Below are 21,462 nucleotides of genomic sequence, written 5' to 3' on the forward strand. Positions count from 1 at the left end.
ACTACCTTGGCTAATGCAGTTTCAGTGCTGTGGTGAAGTGCTATACTAACACCGTGTGTATTTTTCTTTGTGACTTTTGCAACGGTATCAAATAGGAATTTAGCGCTGTGCCTGTTGTTACTAATCAACGTAGAGAAGTATTCTGATCTGGACCTGATGAGGACTTGCTTGTACTCCAGTCCGTTGTGTTTATTAAATAATTTGATAATTTGGTGCTGCGTTTATTTAAAGAAATACAGTAATTCAGACAAAGAAATGACCTCAGGAGCGCTTTTATAATCCACCTGCATATTCATTTATGGGAGAAGGCAAGGCGGGGTCAATCTCATGTTGATTGTGATTTATAAAAGAAAGGTGTGCAGGATATTTCTGTGCGTAGCAACTTTTCGAGTTTTGGCCGTACGCCATCTTCTGGTATGAAATCTGCGCAATCCTTTATACATGAGGCCCCTGATGTTTAGGAGCCCAATATTTCAGAATGGGTTTTTGGTAGCATTAGTCATAGATATTTCCTCTGAAAAGGTGGCACTGTTTGTGGCAAACTTAGTAGTATAGACAACGGGGGAGCAGGGTTAGTTAAATTGGTATAATTCCTAATAATTGAAGGCTGAGATATTTTATGGAAAAGGGGTGGGGGACCGACAAATGGGAAAAAACTACATCAGCAACCACACTGGCTACACTACAAACTAAGCTATCGGGTCCCAAACAACATACCTATCAGACTCTCTAAGAGACTGTGGCCTGGCTTGTTCTAGTTAGTGTCAGGTCTGCTCTAAGATAGCTTAAATATTCCTAGACAAAAGAAAAGCACAACTCCAGCTCGGGTGGGGCCCGTCATCTTTCAACAAGCCAAGTTTGGCCCAGAAACTAGACCAATTATCTACAAATCCTAAACCCTTTTCTGTGCAGAAGCGTGCCAGCTAGCGGCGAACAGAGACAAGTCTGATGTAGATCTCATCAGTCCCCCTAACAGACAACTTCCTTTTTCTCAAAAGCTTTTGCATTAGAACCCAAAGTGTTTAATTAATGCCATGCGATGATTCGAATTTTAATGTGAAAAAAACTTTTTTTGTTTCGGGGCAGTTGAATGAACCATTTAGCTAGGCCAGAACTACATCTGTCTGCTTGTATCACTTAGGTGCCGGCCAATTCTTCGCACTGCACAAGAAGAGTGAAGAAGTGTCTCTATCTGAGAAATACATTCAACCAGCAAGGGCAGGGGAGACTGCAGTGCCGCAGCACCATTATCAGAATACCTTCTCTGAGCGCAGCTGCAGTTTCAGTGCTGAGAGCCGAGCTGGCATGCTTCTAGAGAAGGGGGTAGACAACATTGCAATCCGCATGAGTGCTGATGCCCGTATCTTAGCCACAGCCCTTTCTGGAGACACCAGTTCACATTTCAGTGCAGCCAAAGCCCTTTTTAAAGACTTTGAGGAAGAATCTGAGGATGGGCCTGGTCTAATACCAGGGAAACTGTTACAGGACAAAATTCCAACAATGGACACTGCTACTTTAGATGGTGAAAAAACTGAGAGGAATGAAAAAGGCAGGAAGAAACTGCAGGAGGAAGAAGATGAAGACACAGTGGTTGGGGGTGGCATCCTAGAGAGGGAGGATGTAGAGGTGGGTGCTGACCCCCTTTCACGCTTGGTGTCAAAGAGTGATGAGTCTGCCTCTGTGACCAGCCATGAGCGTCCACATTCTCCTCCTGTCATTTCCCGCAATTTGGCAGAAGAGATCGAAATGTACATGACCCTTCAGAGCCCTCTAAGCATCATGGCATCCAGCATGGAGCTTGAGCAGATTCAGGATGACTCCACCAACACTCCCCCAGCCAAGCTTGAGCGGAGATCCAGTCTTCCTGTGGCTCCCATGAAATCCCTTTCAGACTTGTCTTGTAACACAGTACAATGCAGCCCATTGGCCGTCACACGTTCCAAGACTTTTGCCGTCAAGACAAAGAGCTCTGCAACCAGCCATAGTCAGAGATCATCATCTTTGACTAGGGTGAAGTCATCCCAAAGTGGCTCTTTAGGCTCAGTCATCAACTCTTTCTCTGGAATGAAGATGGATGCCCTGCTTTCTGGGCCCAAGATGGATGTGCTGAAGTTGGGTATGAAACAGGCAGCCAGTGTGGCTAGCAAAGTGTGGGGAGCAGTAGCCTCTGCCTATTCCTACTCTGATGATGAGGTGAGTGCAGTTCTTAGAAAATGTCATTAATGTTTAATTGCAGAGTATTTCAACAAATATTGAAATTGTATCCATACAATAATTTAACTATATTACACGGTCATACATAAACTGTTACGTTGTCATTTTTATGGTAAATAAATGTATGTCTTATGTAAGTACGTAGGACATGCATACAACCCTTATTATTATTATTATTTATTTTTTTACAATGCAATTGGCAAGTCTCATAAACCCATATGTTATTCACAATAGAACATATAAAACATATTAAATGTTTAAAGTGATGAAATGTACCATTTTCAGGATAATGTTGATGGCAGCAACACTTCTCAAAAAAGTTAAGACAAGCCCATATTTACCAATGTGTAGCATCCCCTATTCTTTTAACACTAGAAGCGCCGAGCAGTCGATCAAATTCCAGTCCATGAATTTCAGCTTTACAATATGTTGCCCCTCTTTTTCGAGGGACCAAAAGTAATTTACATTTACATTTAGTCATTTAGTAGACTCTCTTATCCAGAGCGACTTACAGTAAGTACAGGGACATTCCCCCCGATGCAAGTAGGGTGAAGTGCCTTGCCCAAGGACACAACGTAATTTGCCACGGCCGGGAATCGATCTGGCAACCTTCAGATTACTAGTCCGATTCCCTAACCGCTTAGGGTTCTGAAGTAATTGGACGGTTGAATCAAAAGCCGTTTCATGGACAAGTGTGGCCTATTCTTTGTGTGTTCATCAAGTAGGTAAAAGATCCGGAGTTGATTCCAAGTTTCCATGTTTGTTATTGCTCTTTTGCGCATGCAGATTAGTTCAGGCCCTCCTTGAGTCACCACCTTACCGCGGTGGAGGGGTTTGCGTGTCCTAGTGATCCTGGAAGCTATGTTGTCGGGCGCTTTATGCCCCTGGTAGGGTCACCCAAGGCAAACAGGTTCCAGGTGAAAGACCAGACAAAGCGTGGCTCAATAAACCAACCATGAAGAAAAACAACAATGGTTCTCAGTTGCCCCTGCCCGGAAGCGGGTCACCAGGGCCCCCCCCTGGAGCCAGGCCCGGGGGTGGGGCTCGATGGCGAGCGCCTGGTGGCCGGGCCTTTTCCCATGGGGCCCGGTCGGGCACAGCCCGAAGAGACAACGTGGGACCCTCTTCCAGTGGGCTCACCATCCGCAGGAGGGGTCATGGGGGTCGGGTGCAGTGTGAGACGGGCGGCGGCCGAACGCGGGGGCCTTGGCGGTCCGATCCTCGGCTGCAGAAGCTAGCTTTAGGGACGTGGAATGTCACCTCGCTGGCGGGAAAAGGAGCCTGAGCTGGTGCGCGAGGTAGAGAGTTTCCGGCTAGATATAGTCGGCCTTGCCTCGACGCACAGCCTCCTTGAGAGGGGCTGGACTCTCTTCCATTCTGGAGTTGCCCTTGGTGAGAGGCGTCGAGCTGGGGTGGGAACACTTGTTTCCCCTCGGTTCGGCGCCTGTACATTGGGGGTCTCTGGGGGGGTGCTGGAAAACGCTCCTCCCGGGGATTCCCTCGTCCTCCTGAGGGACTTCAATGCTCATGTGGGCAATGACAGTGAGACCTGGAGGGGCGTGATTGGGAGGAACGGCCCCCCCGATCTGAACCCGAGTGGTGTTTTGTTGTTGGACTTCTGTGCTAGACACGGCTTGTCCATAACGAACACCATGTTCAAGCATAAGGGTGTCCATATGTGCACCTGGCACCAGGACACCCGAGGTCTCAGTTCGATGATCGACTTTGTAGTCGTGTCGTCGGACTTGGGGCCGCATGTCTTGGACACTCGGGTGAGGAGAGGGGCGGAGCTGTCAACTGATCACCACCTGGTGGTGAGTTGGCTTCGATGGTGGGGGAGGAATGCCGGTCAGGCCTGGCAGGCCCAAACGTAATGTGAGGGTCTGCTGGGAACGGCTGGCGGAACTCTCTGTCAGAAGGAGCTTCAACTCCCACCTCCGGGAGAGCTTCGATCATGTCTCGGGGGGGGGGGGGGCCGGGGACATTAAGTCCAAATGGGCCATGTTCCGGGCCTCAATTGTTGAAGCGACTGACCGGAGCTGCGGCCGCAAGGCGGTCGGTGCATGTTGCGGCGGTAACTCTCGGACCCGGTGGTGGACTCTGGAGGTGAGGGATGCCGTCAAGCTGAAGAAGGAGGCCTATCGGACTTTATTGGCTGGTAGGACTCCAGAGGCAGCTGATGTGTACCGGCAGGCCAAGCGGAACGTGGCTTTGGCGATCGCGGAGGCAAAAACCCGGGCATGGGAGGAGTTCGGCGAGGCCATGGAGAATGACTTCCCAACGGCTTCAAAAAGGTTCTGGACCACCATCCGGCGGCTCAGGAGGGGGAAGCAGTGCTCTGTCAACACTGTATACGGTGGGGATGGTGCGCTGCTGCTGGAATACTTCGAAGACCTCCTTAATTCCACCAACACGCTTTCCGACGTGGAGGCAGAGTCTGGGGACATCGGGGGGGGCCCTTCTATCTCTGGGGCTGAGGTCGCCGAGGTGGTTGAAAAGCTCCGCGGTGGCAGGGCCCCTTGGGTGGATGAGGTCCGCCCAGAGTTCCTTAAGGCTCTGGATGTTGTAGGGCTGTCTTGGTTGACACGACTCTGCAACATCGCGTGTTGCAGAGACACTGCAGTGTTGCAGTGTCTCTTGCAGGGACATCGGGGACAGTGCCTCTGGACTGGCAGACCGGGGTGGTGGTTCCCCTCTTTAAAAAGGGGGACCGGAGGGTGTGCTCCAACTTTAGGGGGATCACACTCCTCAACCTCCCTGGGAAAGTTCGAACCTCGGACTCAGGAGGAGCAATGTGGTTTTCGTCCTGGCCGTGTAACAGTGGACCAGCTTTATACCCTCCGCGGAGTCCTGGAGGGTACATGGGAGTTCGCCCAACCAGTCTACACGTGTTTTGTGGATTTGGAAAAGGCGTTCGACCGTGCCCCTCGGGGGCTCATGTGGGGGGTGCTCCGAGAGTACCGGGTACCGGATTTCCTGATTGGGGCTGTCCGGTCCCTGTACGACCGGTGCCAGAGTTTGGTCCGCATTGCCGGTAGTAAGTCAAACTTGTTTCCGGTGAGGGTTGGACTCCGCCAGGGCTGCCCTATGTCACCGATTCTGTTAATTACCTATATGGACAGAATTTCTAGGCGCAGCCAGGGTGTTGAGGGGGTCCGGTTTGGTGACCTCAGGATCGGGTCGCTGCTTTTTGCGGATGATGTGGTCCTGTTGGCTTCATCAGGCCGTGACCTTCAGCTTTTACTGGAGCGGTTTGCAACCGAATTTGAAGTGGCTGGGATGCGAATCAGCACCTCCAAATCTAAGGCCATGGTAATCGACCGGAAAAGGGTGGAGTGCCATCTCCGGGTCGGGGAGGAGATCCTGAACCAAGCGGAGGAGTTCAAGTATCTCGGGGTCTTGTTCACGAGTGAGGGAAGAATGGAGCGCGAGGTCGACAGGCGGATCGGTGCGGCGTCCGCAGTGATGCGGGCTCTGCATCGGTCCGTCGTGGTGAAGAAGGAGCTGAGTCGAAAGGCGAAGCTCTCTATTTACCAGTCGATCTACGTTCCAACCCTCACCTATGGTCACGAACTGTGGGTAGTGACCGAAAGAACGAGATCGCGAATACAAGCGGTCGAAATGAGCTTTCTCCGCAGGGTGTATGGGCTCTCCCTTAGAGATAGGGTGAGAAGCTCGGTCATCCGGGAGGGGCTCAGAATAGAACCGCTGCTCCTCCGCGTCGAGAGGAGCCAGCTGAGGTGGCTCGGGCATCTGATTAGGATGCCTCCTGGACGCCTCCCTGGTGAGGTGTTCCGGGCACGTCCCACTGGGAAGAAGCCCGGTGGAAGACCCAGGACACACTGGAGGGACTATGTCTCTCGGCTGGCCTGGGAACGCCTCGGGGTCCCCCAGGAAGAGCTGGTGGAAGTGGCCGGGGGGAGGGAAGTCTGGGCCTCCCTGCTTAGGTCGCTGCCCCCGTGACCCGATCCCCGGACAAGCGGCAGATGACGGACGGACGGATTAGTTCAGGACCGCGACCAGTTCACACTGGAATCTGATATTAGGCACACTAGTGCACAGTGCCCGGTAATTAAGATGTCAGTGAAACATACGAATACAGATTGTTTGAACTATAGATAATACACAGTGCCGGTGATAAAATTGGTGGCACACACACTGATTCCTGGAATTATAGATAGGGCACAGTTTCCGCAATGATGTCAGTGACTAGGGGTGTCACAACACAAAAAATTCAGTAGTCGTGCCAATTTTTCTATAAAACCTCAGCATTGATGGTGCCTTTCCAGATGTGCAAACTCCCCATTATATAGGCACTAATGCATTCCATACCATCAGAGATGCAGGCTCTTGAACCACAAGCTGGATGGTCCTCTCCTCTTTGTCAAGAGGACGCGGTTTCCAAAAATAATGGTTAGAGCTAGGGATTTTCTTAGGTAAAAGTAGGGGAATGAAAAACGCTAGGAACCACTGCTGTAGATGATGAGATATTCAAAGTCTTTGCAACTTTACTTTAAGGATCATTATTCTGAAATGTTTCCATAACATGTAGATGCAGTTTTCTGCAGATTGGTGAACCTCTGCCCATCTTTACTTCGGAGAGACTCTCTAAGATACTGTTTTATACCAAATCATGTTACTGACCCATTTGCAGTTAACCTAGTTAGTTGCATAATGTTCCTCCAGCTGTTTCTTTTTAGTAACATATCCTTTTTCCTGCCTTTTATTGCCCCTTCCCAACTTCTGAGACATCAGTGTTTCCCCTATGTTGATTTTTCCGTGGCGGCCCACCACGGTTAAATTTCTGCCGCCACGGTATCAGAATTAGAGCTGTACAAAATGTTTGGCCGTTTATCAGCGTGATTGTTAGAGCGCATGTCGGAGAATAGCACAGCTTCACAGCGAGTTGAGATTGCGCGTGTGCGTCCTAAGTCGTATGACTTATGTTGTCAGTTCATTTAAGCCTGTTATTGTATTAGTGTATAGTTCTTGCAAATTTAAATTAAGTTAACTGGTGATTTTCGTTGTTTGTATTCTTCCCCTGCTAGCGAAATTGCACGTCTGTTGATTCGATAGCGACTGCTGCCCTTGCTCACGTTTGTATTTTAGGTGCATTATTATGCTGAAGTGGCCTTGTTTTAATGAATAATAGTGGGTATATTGTTATTATTTGCTACAGAATGCTTAGCCTATCAAGATCAAATGAAGCAGACAGTGTACATGCTTCTGAGTGACCTACCTTAATCTATAGGCTAGGCCACTGCATTTACAATAAGTTGTTACGTCAATTATTAATTGGCAGCATTTATGCCATTTAGAACATACTGTAAGGTGTCTTACAGTATGCTAATTTTATTTATTTAGGGGAAATAGGACGAAAGTATGTGCAATATTACATTAGCTATTAGACTATTACATTAAGCTGCTCCGAAATGTTCTATTGTGAATAACATGGGTTTATGAGATTAGCAAATCATTGCATTCTGTTTTTAATTACATTTTACACAGCGTCCCAACTTTTTGGGGAATGTGATTGTATGTGCATGTCTTACGCACACATGTATGCACAATGTTTTTGCACTTTCATAGCAATTAATTTATTTACATGTCAATTCCCTTTCCGAGGATGAGTTATCCCAGGGTGGTGGAAGCTTCCCAGCCAGACTGGATGAACAGCTTCTGTCTGGGGGTGGTGGGGATAACCCCGCCCAAAGTGGCCCCATCCCAAATATGGTGTCAAATGGTCTGACACAGAGCAACACCAGCCTTGGCAGCAGCAGTGGAAGCAGCGACACAGGAAGAGGGACCCACCAATCATGTAATCAGATGAACCAGGAGACAAGGAAAACAATTACTAACCACAGCTATGTTTCGACTACACGATTATTACAGTTTGTTTTGATTGATGACATGCATTGGTTGAAACTGAAGTCACTCTTAACACAGTTTAACAGTTAACAAACTCTTTAACACAGTCAGCAAAACAGAAGTGTGTGCAAACCAAACTGTAAATCATTTTCATTGCTTTTACATGAAATGCATTGACTATGTTCTCCAAAATCTGTGATGTTCTCATTCATATTCCACCACCTACAAAACACTGTATTTGTATTTGCAACAATTCTTTTCAAATGCACACTTACATACAATTTACATTACAACTTGCACACTTACATTACAAACTAGAGATGGTACAATTTCTGGGGAAATTGTAGGGTGTGCTTGCTTACTTGTGTTGGTTGCAGGGGTCCGTATTTAAATTACATTTCTGTATATTTTATATTAAAATGCATAGCCTACTTATTATTTATAAAGATTACATAGATTTAAAAGCATATTTTTTCTGCTCATTTACAACTCAAAATATTAAGAGTGAAGAGTAGAATTAAATAGTTGTCTTCTCATTTCCCCTGCAAGAGGGAATGGTGATCAGCAACCTCATAGTTGAATCAAAACGGATACATTTGGCAGACCGGTGTAAAAATGTACCTAATCTCTATGACTTAAACGTCATTGTAAGTTTTTCCATTCTCGTGATATTTTCAGTTATTTAGCCTACTCATATTGCATTAATTCATTAATAAAGAACCCCCTTTGAAATGTATTTTAACAACAACGTGACCAGCAGTAGCTAGCTATCTCAGATGGAATCGCGATTCAAATAGTATCATCTGCTAACTGAAAGTATGCCCCAAAAAACGTAAATAAGCTTGACATTTATTTAGGGGAAAATCACTCATTCATAAGAATGTCAGTGGTAGCGATCATTGTCAGTAACAAGGCAAAATGCGATATAGCCCTGCTGTGTGGAGAAGCTGCCCCGGTAGATTGTAGGGTACAACTACTACTAGACTGTCTTGGTAGCGATTGCGTTGGTTGAATTCGATTTAACGTTACTTCCATTGTACGGTCTAGGCTGAAATGAATTATTTTCATGAACAGATTGACAAAGTTTAGGATGGAGTTCAGGTTAGTAGTCACTAGTCAGATAGTTTCACCAAAAACATGTGCCGCCGTTTGACTTCCTACAGTACTGTAAACAGCTGTGGAGATGTTTTTGTTAACTACAGTAGCCTACTAGACTACCTAGCCGCTAGCACTGTTCTGTTAGTAGTCTTTACCTAGCCGCTAGCGCTGTTCTGTTAGTACTAGTCTTTATCTATCCGCTAACGCTGTTTTGTAAGTAGCCTACTAGGCTACTGTATAGTGTTGCAGTGAGCTACACTAGTTTGAAACCACAGGTAATGATAATTTCACCCAAAAATCGTTTACTTGTAATATAATGTCATAATAAATCCTACAACGAAAATGTATTGGAGAAGAATGTTTATTTTAACGATTGAAAACAGATGCATCATAGACCGCTGTAGTATGTGTTGCCCGGGCAACAGAGGCTAATGTCATGATGCTAATGCTTCAGTGAAATAGTAGACTACTGTTTCCGAAAGTAGACGTAACTGCTTCCTTGTATCAGCTTATATTGTACATTACACTCCACAATTGTGTTTCATATCACAAAGTAAAAGTATCACAAAGTAAAATGAGTAAATTGTTATCACCCTGTCCTATTTGCTTGTGGCCTTTCTGCTCCTCCCTTGCAGTAAAGCAGTTAGCCTAGCTATCTCCCAGAAGTTAACGAGCTGCTAAACTAATGTTCTGCTAGAGGTAGTCACGCGATATTTTGTGACGTCAGTAGCGTCAGTGACTGTGGCTAGCAAGTTAGCCACCGTTAGCTTCACTTTTGCCACAAAAACTTAGTTAAAACCTAAACCGTGCAACGGAACATAAATCCCAATAGAACCAATGCAATCGCGACCAAGACGAACCTTTTGACATCGATGTTGTCTATGTAGTCCAAATATTGACTGAGCCTTAGGGGCGCGAAAATAAACAATAATAATATATATGTGAGATAACAATGGTTTGTGCTCGCCGAAAGGCAAGCACACCCCAATAACACACTTTTACCAAAACTGTTAACACATTCAAAACAGAATTATGGCAAATGTTGTGCATTTCTGCAGTAACCATGTTTTAATATATATAAAACGTAATATTGTATTAGCAGATTTAGCCGTTTTTTGTCTCGTAACCCAAAAGACCAAAGAGGACGGCTTTGGAATGATTTGGACGTTTGGAAAAAGAATCAAGGAAGACAGGTAGGTGAGGAAAAAAAAGAGGCAGGGAAAGAGAGAATGCGTGGAGGACAAGGTATAGTAAGACCAAGAACGGGGTCTCTGATGAGATAAGGGCCAAAATGATGGCCAAATGCAAGAGAGAGGTAAAACTAGAACCATCATAGTAACTATACTTGTTTGTTGCACTTACTTGCAAATGAAATATCATTGATCATTTGGTTGTGGGTTTCAACTTCGTATTTTTCAAAAGCACGTATATTACAGTACTATATACAAAGACATGGAAAACATAAAGGATACTGAAGCAAACTGTTGCATTTCTATGTCATTCGTGTATGGACTCAAAGTGGAAAAAAGTGTTCGTTCATTTTCGATCAAGAAGTACTGATTCTTGTGTAAAATAATTTAAACTGCAAACATAACACTTCATAATCTTTGTAATTCTCTTTGTAATTTTTTAAGTCGGTGTGTAATGAGTGAAAAAGTATGATTTCTGAGAGAGAACTGTTGCCAGTGTTATGGTCAATCAAGCTTCTTTTGAGACATGTATAAAGTTGTTTTGCATTTTAAGGGAGTTTGGTAGGATAGATTAACTGTTAAGCCAGCCTGCATGTTGCTAATGCAGACTGTGTTAAGAATTTTAAAAATGTGACTTCAGTTTCAACCAATGCAGGTAAGCAATCGGAAACTGTAATAAAAGTGTAAATACATGGGACTGGAGCAGGTATTATGAAAGTGCAGATTGTAAGCTTTCAAAGATATGCAACACATTTTCAACTGTAACAAAAATAGCTGAAGAAGATTCTTTGAATGTTGGTACATTTTAAATTAACTAGCAGAGAAAAAATCCTGGATTTATTTGTACTTTTCTGACAGATTATAGCCATTCAGTGATCTTGAACATTTTGCTTATTGGGTGTTTCTTCCTTTGGCGAGAGCACAACCTTTGTTCTATCACATATATATTTATTATTGTTTATTTTCGCGCCCCTAAGGATCCCTCAATATTTGGACTACATAAACACCATCGGTGTCAAAAGTTTCGTCTTGGTAGCGATTGAGTTGCTTGTATTTTTATTTATGTTCCATTGCACGGTTTAAGTAGTTGTTTTACGTTTTTGTGGCGAAAAGTGAAGCTAACGGTGGCTAACTTGCTATCCACTGTGAATGAAGCTACTAACGTCACTAACGTCACGAAAACTTTCGTGACTACCTCTAGCAGAACATTAGTTTAGCAGCTTGTTAACTTCTGGGAGATAGCTAGCTAGGCTAACTGCTTTACTGCAAGCAGCTGCAGAAACGCCATAAGCAAAGAGGACAGAGTGATAACTATTTACTCTACAATAACTATTTATTATTTAGTTTACTTTGTAATATGACATACAATTGTGACGTGTAATGTACAATATAAGCTGATATTATTAAGGAAGTACATCTACTTTCGGAAACGGTAGTTTACTATTTCACTGAAGCATTAGCATCATGACATTAGCCTCTGTTGCCTGGGCAACACATAATACAGTGGTCTATGATGCATTTGTTTTCAATCGTTAAAATAAACATTCCTCACAAATACATTTTCGTTTTAGGGTTTAATATGACATTAGATTACAAGTTAACGATTTGTGGGGGAAATTATCATTACCTGTAGTTTCAAACCAGTGTAGCTCACTGCAACGCTGTAGCCTACGCGAGACACTAGTACAGTAGCTAACAAAAACATCTCCACGGCTGTTTAGGAAGTCAAACGGCGACAGAACATGTTCGGCACTACCCTTACTTAAATCAAAAGTCTTTCAATAGGTGGAACTATCTGACCGCTAACCTGAACTCTGCCACAGCCTAAACGTTGTCAATCTGTTCATGAAAAAAATGATTTCAGCCTAAACCGTACATGTTAAATGGATTTCAACCAATGCAATCGCTCCCAAGACGAACACCGTCTAGTACTGTACTGAAGTAGTACAATTTACCGGGGCAGCTTCTCCACACAGGGCTATATCGCATTTTGTGTTGTTACTGACAATGTTCGCTACAAACTTTTTATAAATTAGCGATTTTCCCCTAAATAAATGTCGAGTTATTTGCGTTTTTGGGGACATATTTTCAGCTGTTGTTAGAATAAGCTTCAAAGTTTTTTATTTATTACTGAATGAATGCAATATGAGTAGGCTAAATGCCTGAAAATATCACAAGAAGGGAAAAACTTAAAATTACGTTTAAGTCATAGAGATTAGGTCCATTTTTACACCGGTCTGCCAAACATATTCGTTTTGATTCAACGATGAGGCTGCTGATCACCATTCCCTCTTGCAGGGGAAATGACAAGACAACTATTTCAGTTGTACTTAGTATTTTGAGTTGTAAATTAGCAGAAACAATTGTGTTTTTAAATCTATGTAATCTTTATAAATAATATGTAGGATTTGCATTTTTATATAAAATATACAGAAATATCAGTGTAAAAATTGCATTACAAAACGGACCCCTCTGCAACCAACGCAAGCAAGCACACCCTACAATTTCCCCAGAAATTGTACCCTCTCTAGTTATATGATGTGGCTTCTTCAACAAAAATGTTTTACAACATAAGATTGACAACATAGGGATTTACCAGCACCTGTGACATACACAGAGTTTGTGAACGCACCATTAAACATATTGATTTGTGGACACAGAAGATCATAGAAGATCATAGTCTGTGTATGTTCATGATCATGATATGAATGTGTATCTATATATTTTTGTTTTCCTAGATCAAACACCAGGAAGATCACACAGAGGTCCAGACTGTCAAAAGTCAGTGCAAGGGTCCTCATTCCATGCTTCCGCCTCCAGCATCTACCAAAATTGTTCATTGGAGGTGAGGGATACATAAACACATACAGATGTCCCTCATTTAATTTGAGCATCGAGTTGTAGCAACATTACTTCATCCGATATGTTGCGTAATGAGTTATTTGTTTTTTGGGGGGGTGAACTTTGGTAAAACAACCACCAGCATCTTGGAGTTGTATTGTGTGTCTACAAGAAGACCCACACTTGTTCTAAAGATGCATTGTACTGACAACATGGAGGAATGTTTGTGACAGTTCCAATTGATAGATTGATTAAACAACAGTGGATAGGATTAACCAATTAAGTTAATGCAGCTATTCTGCGATAGTCGCTGGATTTGAGTAAGCAAAATGTGCTTAAAGATGTTAAAGATGTAAGAAAGCGGCTATATATGTCTCAGAAAAGAATTTAAGCAGCACATATGCTACTATTATTGGCACAAATAAACAACACTGTTTTGGGTGCATTTGGAGCATGTTTGGGGTCTGAGGAACCTCAGTATAACCTATAACATATTCTTTAATATCTTAAAAATTACAGCAGGACGAATGAACATTTTAACTGCACAAACAGAGCACAAACTATTTTGCCAATATTTTGCTTTGGGTGTGGGGCTAACTTCACGTAGGTGTCTAAATATATTTTTGTTCGCTGACTCGCGCTCCACTTTTCCAGATCACGCTGTCTGAACATAGATAGGCTAGCCAATGAAGCTAGCCAATGAAGCCTAACACGTGATTTTCACAAATATACAATCGCTAGCTTCATTGTGTTGGTAATTGGGTGGGTTGGTAGGATGGTATATATATCAGAAAAATTCAAAAGTTAAAGAAGCTTGTTCATTGCGAGCCAGCTTCATTAAGTGTAATTCAATGGTTCTCTGGCAATGTCTATAGCCAAATTAAATAGGCTAAAAAGGTTTAAACATTTTAAACGCTGTAAACCGCCGAATGTGCATGTGAGATTGACACTGAAGAGGTTGTGATCCCTACTCAATACCGTTTGGTTTTAATACTAGGCCTTTAGTTTACAAATATTGCTGCTATGTGATTTCACAGTATATTAATAATGTTTTGAAGGACAATCATTTTCTATCTTTTTTATAACATGCATTAAAAAAACACGTTCCCCCAACACAAAAAGTGATTTTCTCAACCGGCAATAAGCAGTTCACAAGTCTGCTTCTCTAACTACTTAGATACCTCTCAGTAGTCTTGTCACAGTACCAACATTTGAGTAGTCTTTAGTCAATACCATTTTCGATACCAAATCAAAAAACTAAAATTAAGTTAACTAAGCTACTGAACAACACTCATTTGCTGACTGTAACAGTCACCTACAATATTGAAGGCTGTACCGGTTTTTGTGACAACACTACCTAGCAGAACATTTATACCTGTCCCTGAACTAAAGAAAGTCTTCCAAAACATTCCAGAGCTTTCGGAACTTGTTTCTAGCTAATGCAAGTATTTAGCTACAGCTGTTTGGGCAACACATTGATCAGTTCAATGTTTTTTATTTTATTATGATTAATTAGATACAGATAGGAGTTTTCAATACTACAACCCTAAAATAATGTATTTGTGTATAAGTTTTGGTATTAATTCTCAATTTTCACAGAGAAAACACAGAACTTAGCTATGGTGAACATCACAGACATCATATAATTCTACTGAACTTTTACTTTTTAAATACCACCATCTCCCAGGTAATTACAACATAGACACTAGCTCACAATCCAATTTGTTGAACGTATTCCATAATAACTCAATATCTGCATGCTCTAGATATTACAATGATAAAAAAATTAAAGGCTCTGGATATTTAACTTGAAGGAAAGTTTGCAGGTTGTGTGAGTTAATGGCCAGATGGCCATACCCAAAACACATTTACTAATCAATAGCATTGTGAGGATTGACAAGCCTTTGTGAATGTGTTTTACAGGGTTAATTACATAGACAAGATTAGCATTGGCCTGTTCAGGGAGTGGCCTGGGGTGGCACATGCCAACCCTATAATCTGATCCACCCCAAGTGCCACTCTGCTATCCAAACCTATGATTATTATCTGGAAGGACTTTTGAATTCTATGAGGAATAACCAGCCTTTTGTTATACAGTGGCACCGGTTAAAAAGGTTTTAGCTGTAGTAAGCTAATAAGTTTGCCCTGTCTTTTTTCTTTTCATGATGGTTACTAGCAAACCTGTCATCGTTGTTTGACAACAATGCTAATGCTAGCTGTGTAATTTGTCTTAATAATTGGCATGATTGCTTACACCCCCGGCCAGTCTGACCCCCATATGGGAAAACATGGTACACATGTGATTTCCACATTCCAACTGAATATTTTCAGATCGACAAAAACTATGCCACAAATGCTTAAGTTTGGCTTCAAAATGTACTAATGAGAAGGCTAACAAGTAACACTAGCATGGTAGTGGCATTGCTACGACTATTATGCTAGGTAACTAGGTAACGGAAGCTAACCAAAGCTAGCTAGCTTTCGTTTCGGTAAAATAACTTACTCTGTTGGGACCGTCGGAAATATTTAAATCTCACGCGTCTAAATGTTAATAAATGGTTTAACCTACCATTTACAAAATAGATACAAACTATCAAAGTATCATATAATTCTACTGAACTTATACTATTTTTAATACCACCAACTCCCAGATAATTACAACATAGACACAAACTCACAATTTAATTTGTTGAACGTATTCCATAATAACTCAATATCTGCATGTTCTAGATATTACAATGATAAAAAAATAAAAGGCTCTGGATATTTAACTTGAAGGAAACACACCTATCTATGAAAAATCAAGAAAGCCGGGTCGGGTCCAGGAATTTAATCGAGTAATACTAATACGTTTTTGCAAATTGGTCTGGCAATGCCAGGCTAGTATTATTGGAGGCCAAGCAGTAAAGCTATGTAGGCACCCATTGTGTTTCTATCCTTTCATATTATTATTGGGGTCCAAGCAGCTGCAATAAGACAACATTTGTTTTGGTTTATGGTTGACGTATTTTCCTTCAAAAAGTAATTCCTCCATCTCGTGATATCTTTTGATATGAATTTATCATGTCATCTGAATTGAAGTGGCTACCATATTAGATTATATTTAAAAGGAGAAAAAAGGCCACACATTTTGTCCAGTGTGTTCCAAAATTAGCACAGATATTCATTATGAATCCCTGGTGTATTTGTCCGCTGTAGGTACTTATATCAACCTGCTCTCAGTGTCGCTCCTGTGACGCTTTGGTGTATGATGAAGAGATCATGGCCGGCTGGACAGCAGATGATTCAAACCTCAACACCACGTGCCCCTTCTGTTCCTCGCCTTTCTTGCCACTGCTCCATGCTGAGTTCCAAGACCTGCGCACCTCGACTGGGTAACAAATCCTTTCTTTCTTTTATTCTCATAAAATCAGCATTTAGTTAAATTCAGACATGACATTTTCATTGTAATGGATTTTGTCATTGGATGTGCTTTTCTTAAATATAATAAATGTATATGAAATATTAAATAACCAACCCATACTCATTCCAACTCGTCAAATATTGACGCTTGGGCAGACCACTTTGGGGTCACTATACTGTTTTTTGACGCCTAAGGTTGCACATTGATGTGCAACCCAAGGCTTCAAAAAACAACAAATAAGGTGCCCCCCGCCGTCAGTTTAGTGACGCCAAAGGGGTCTGCCCAAGCTGCAATATTTGACGAGTTGGGATTAATAAATTATGTGTAAGTATCTAGCAATGTTCATAGTGGGAAAATCTGTTAACTATCTACAGGTGTCTATATCTATCTAAACCAAAGTGTGATCTAGATCCATAATAAGTACATGGTCTACCTTTTTTCTTTCAATTGAATCTCCTCTACCAGGTATTTGAAACCGAGTTCATCAGGGGATAGTATACACAGCAACAACTACGACCACCCAACAATCACAGGTTCAACAGAGATCAAGGTGGTAGCTCCATCAGGCCTCCATAGCTTTACAGATTTGTCTGGGAAGAAGCCAGAGGCCTCAGAGGGCCAATCGCTAACTCATAAGAGGTATTCAGATATTTTCCGGATGAAAGATGTTCCTTAAGTTGCTATAATTAAGGTGCATACTAAAAAACTATCTGTGTCCTTTAAAACAAAATTATTTAATGTTTTCAGCAGTTTCACACTGACACGGGTAAAACACAGTTGAGTAATTTCTGTGACTGGATTTTCCAGTAACATTTACCTGTGTAGGCAACAGGTTGCAGTGTTTCCTTAAGGATTTTTGTTAGCAGTGGTGGTAGGTCTGTCCGAACAACACCCCCCCCCCCACACACACACACAATGCAGCCATCTCCTCCACTCTCCTCTCTTTCTGCCCTCTCTCCTGCTACATTGTGCTCTTCTGCTTCACTCTGCCCTTGTATTTGCACTTCACTCTGGTCTCCTCCTCTATCCACCACCTGCACTACTCCTGCCTGTCTGCTTCTGTCACCTGTCTAATATTTCATCAGGCAACCAGTTATAACATTGTAAAATGTTGTAGAAGCCACCACTAGCGTTTCCTCTAGATAAAAAAAACTAAGCATTGTGGGCTCTGAGCGGAAAAAAATGGTGCGTTCACAAAAAAACAAATTATTAATGTGACTTAGGCTACCTGGTTATCTTCATCATCAGGCGTCTTCCTTTTCTTAGAGTAATATTTTAACAAAGTCATCTGAACAATAATAATGTATAATAGAGTTATGATTTGGAAACGGAAGTTCACAATATTTCGTAGCATGTTAATGTGATAGTCTGCGGTCTAATAGCTAATGTAATATTGCACATATTTTCGTCGTATTTCCCCTAAAGCAATAAGGTTAGGCTACTTAAAGACACCCCTTCCACTCATAAAGTATGATCAAAATGGCTTAAATGCTGCCAATTAATAATTGACGTAACAAGTTATTGTAAATGGTCAGTAGCCTAGCCTATCGATTAAGGGAGGCCACTCTAAAGCACGTGTACTTAATTAACTTGAGTGAGAGACACTGCTACGGTTCAGATATAAAATGTAAGTGGGGCACTCGTTCAGTGAGTACTGCGGCAATAATATTGAAACACTGGGGTAATGTGACTCAAAGGAAAGAAAGTGAATATTTAAATTGAAAAGGGTATTTGAATAAAACACCAAGAAAAGAAGGGTATTTGGCTGTCTTGGCAGTCAAGTGTGAATAAGTTCAACACTAAATACTTAATAAAACTCTGACTTTAGGTGTGGAATTATCCAATAGTTTTTCACATTTTATGCAAAAACTTGAAAGTAATAAAAGTGAAATTTGATGTCATCATAGTAAAAAAATCTAAAACTCTTGGCCATCCTTAATAGCTGTATCTGTCAGTTAAGAGTGAACGTCCCTTGTTCATTTAATTTATGGACCACTCTTGTGTTACAGCTGTAGTTAAACCCATTCCTCATCATACAATTGACGTACATTCTTTGCGCTTCTTACAATGGTTTATAGGGCTCTTTATTAGTTTCATAATTTCCTCCACAATGACTTATCATTTAATATTTGATAAGACAACATAAAACATTTTGTGTAGTTGTAATATTTCTGGTATTTGAATGAGTAGCTCACACAAATACCCACATTTCACAGTTTTTGGGATCTGGCACAAAATGAACAGCCAACATTTCTATTATCTGCACAAGGGAACGAGTACAAAGTCTGGTGAAATCATTATAAGATTTGATTATAAGAGCAGACTTGATTGCTTTAAAAGAAGGGACTTTGCATGTATTACATTTTTGTTGCCAATAAAAGCCTTTAAAGTGTATGAAATGCTGAGGACATGAAAATAAGAATAAATCCAGTATACCTGCATATGAATGTGAACAATTATTTTCAGATGCAGAAGTGGCAAACTTTGCAAAACACATTTGTCACTGCCAATATTTTTGGCCATGACTGTACTGCCAAGGCATACCCAGTGACAATAGTGTATTCTTTTGCAATCTTTGATTGCTAACACCATTAACTATGCTGGAAAAACCTTCCTGAGGTGATCAAATTCTTCCCATACTCCTCCCCAGAAACAAATGATGGACATTTGATTGCCCACTGCAGATGGTTACCAATGCCACAGTGTACTGAATAATAATCGTTTAATATGAAAATATTCCCTTTTCCACACATTTAAATGTGATATCTTAACAGTCTTGGTTGTCATTAATGAATTGAAGTAGGGGTGGGCGGTATGAATGGTATAGAAATATACTGGTATGAATTTGGCCCATGGTATGGATTTTCAAAGCATAAAATTACCTACGGAGCTTTAACGCAAAAATCACAATCAATCTAAACAAACATAGCAAGCAATCTTACGCAATTGTTTTCAGGCTTACCTTTCGGTTTTATATGAAACAACGTTCAACGTGTAGCCTTCAAAGATTTGAAACGTTAAAAAAAATGCATAGTGTAGCCATGTAAGCAAAGATGCCAGGTTAGTTTATTGCATTATTGACATAGTAAAATAATATTTAGGCCAACAGAATTGATTATTCAGCCATGTAATAGTTTGTTATCTAGCCCAATTTTAATATTGAGCTAAGTTTTCTTGTGATCCCATAAACGTACTGTTGACAGCTAGGCTACATATTAGCTAATTTTCCATGGAAAAGCACTGCAAAAGTTGGAAAATTCTACTTATGTGACTGACACCTGCTTTACTCTATCCAAATCCAAGTTCGGCAGACTGGCCGACTAGAAATGTTAAGAAAAATTATATTGTGATATATACTGTTACCATAGCCTGACGTTGTCATACTCATAATTCTAGTCAGAATATGAGTCTGAAAACTCTCTGTTGGGCTGTGACTATGGGGCGTGTTTCAACCGAACTCGTAAAACAAATGCCTCTTCGCTCAATTGGATAGACCTACCACCAATACTGTGTTGTTTGTTGAAAACAAATTCGACCCAAGCGCTCTTTCGTGACGTTGTTGATTACGTTACTGTTGATCATCTGTCCGTCATCGTATAAAGCCCGCCCTGGCAATTTCATTGGTCCGTCCCGATTCTGGGTTTCTGTAGTTGTCCCCAATACGAGACCCTCCAGACCCAACTTCCCGACCAAATTTTTTTGTGGGCGGGGAGAAGTTGGGCTGTTACCATTCAAACTTCAAAATTAATGTGTAATACATTTTAGATTTGCACAGTAATACATAAGTCCTGTATGTGGTAGAATTTGGAAGTATCGGGAATGTGCTGTATTTTAATACTAAAACTGACATCTATTAAACCTACTCACAAATGCCTCATGGCAGTTCCACTGGCAATAACCAAGTCGCTTGGAAAAGAGGAAAAAAAATAAAAACGGTATGGTAGAGTATGCTATTGTAATAAACCTTGCTTCCGCTATGGAGGGTAGATAGTTACTCCAGGCTAGTGCGAGTACACAGCTGAACATAGGAGAGGGAACACTCAGGGTACAACAAGGTTACTTGGAATTCATAAAACAAGGTACAGCATGGGGCCAGGCACACAGATATTCCGGCACACAGATATTCCGGTACACGAATTAGGGCACCCTAACATAGAAACACCCACCGGGCCAACCAAGGTGTCTGTTGCTTGGACAGACCCTCTTTTATAAACGCCCCCACGGGGCACGGCACACGTATCACACCCCCACGCTCAGATCCCCTGAGGGCACAGCATGCAATGGCCTCACGGTGCTATCACGCCCACACTCACCGCAACGTCACACGTGTCTCGGGACAGCTGGCAGGGTTTCTCTGTCGTACGGGTGCGCAGTTGCCTCCCGTGGTACTCTAGTTCTCTGCTCTACACTCTAAAATCGTGGCCTACCTTAAATTACCCGTGTGTGGTAGCTTACACAGAACGGATAATAGGTAGATATTAAAAGCACTATACTTAACTCTCCAGGGGGTTGAGACCCTCCCCTGGGGTCTGCGCTTTGTAAGGCCGCTCCAAGAACAGCAGGAGAGCCTCCTCCACAGGCTGGGAGCGGACAAGGGTACGCCTATAGCCCTGCTATCTATGTCACCCTAACCCGCCAGGAACCTCGCCCTGTCCCCCCTCGCTGTCTTCGCACCGGCAACCCTAAATGGTCTGCGAACGCAGCCATACCCCGATTGCGTACAGTTTGCTGCACTTGCGTGATGTCCACCACAACGGCTCCCACACCAACAACCTCCCCTATTGATCCTCTCCCTTTTAAACGCCTCCCGACACTCCCTTTCGCAGGTGCAGCCACTTTCTTGATTGT

The 21,462-nt window shown here is 42.3% G+C and overlaps 1 protein-coding gene across 7 annotated transcripts in view; it reads left to right on the top strand.

Annotated features, from left to right (window-relative positions):
* dennd4c (DENN/MADD domain containing 4C) overlaps positions 1–21,462 on the top strand; it is a 186,643-nt gene that overhangs the window by 133,901 nt on the left and 31,280 nt on the right. For 5 of the 7 annotated variants that reach the window (XM_047048963.1, XM_047048961.1, XM_047048964.1 and 2 more), the window contains 5 exons: positions 1,142–2,193; positions 7,840–8,032; positions 13,109–13,215; positions 16,410–16,585; positions 17,080–17,253. In XM_047048963.1, the coding sequence (XP_046904919.1) occupies positions 1,142–2,193; positions 7,840–8,032; positions 13,109–13,215; positions 16,410–16,585; positions 17,080–17,253 (1,702 nt within the window). The remainder of the gene's footprint in view (positions 1–1,141; positions 2,194–7,839; positions 8,033–13,108; positions 13,216–16,409; positions 16,586–17,079; positions 17,254–21,462) is intronic. The other 2 variants (XM_047048965.1, XM_047048967.1) reach the window with 2 other exon arrangements.

This window comes from Hypomesus transpacificus, chromosome 25 (assembly GCF_021917145.1).
Source record: "Hypomesus transpacificus isolate Combined female chromosome 25, fHypTra1, whole genome shotgun sequence".
NCBI classification, from domain to species: Eukaryota; Metazoa; Chordata; class Actinopteri; order Osmeriformes; family Osmeridae; genus Hypomesus; species Hypomesus transpacificus.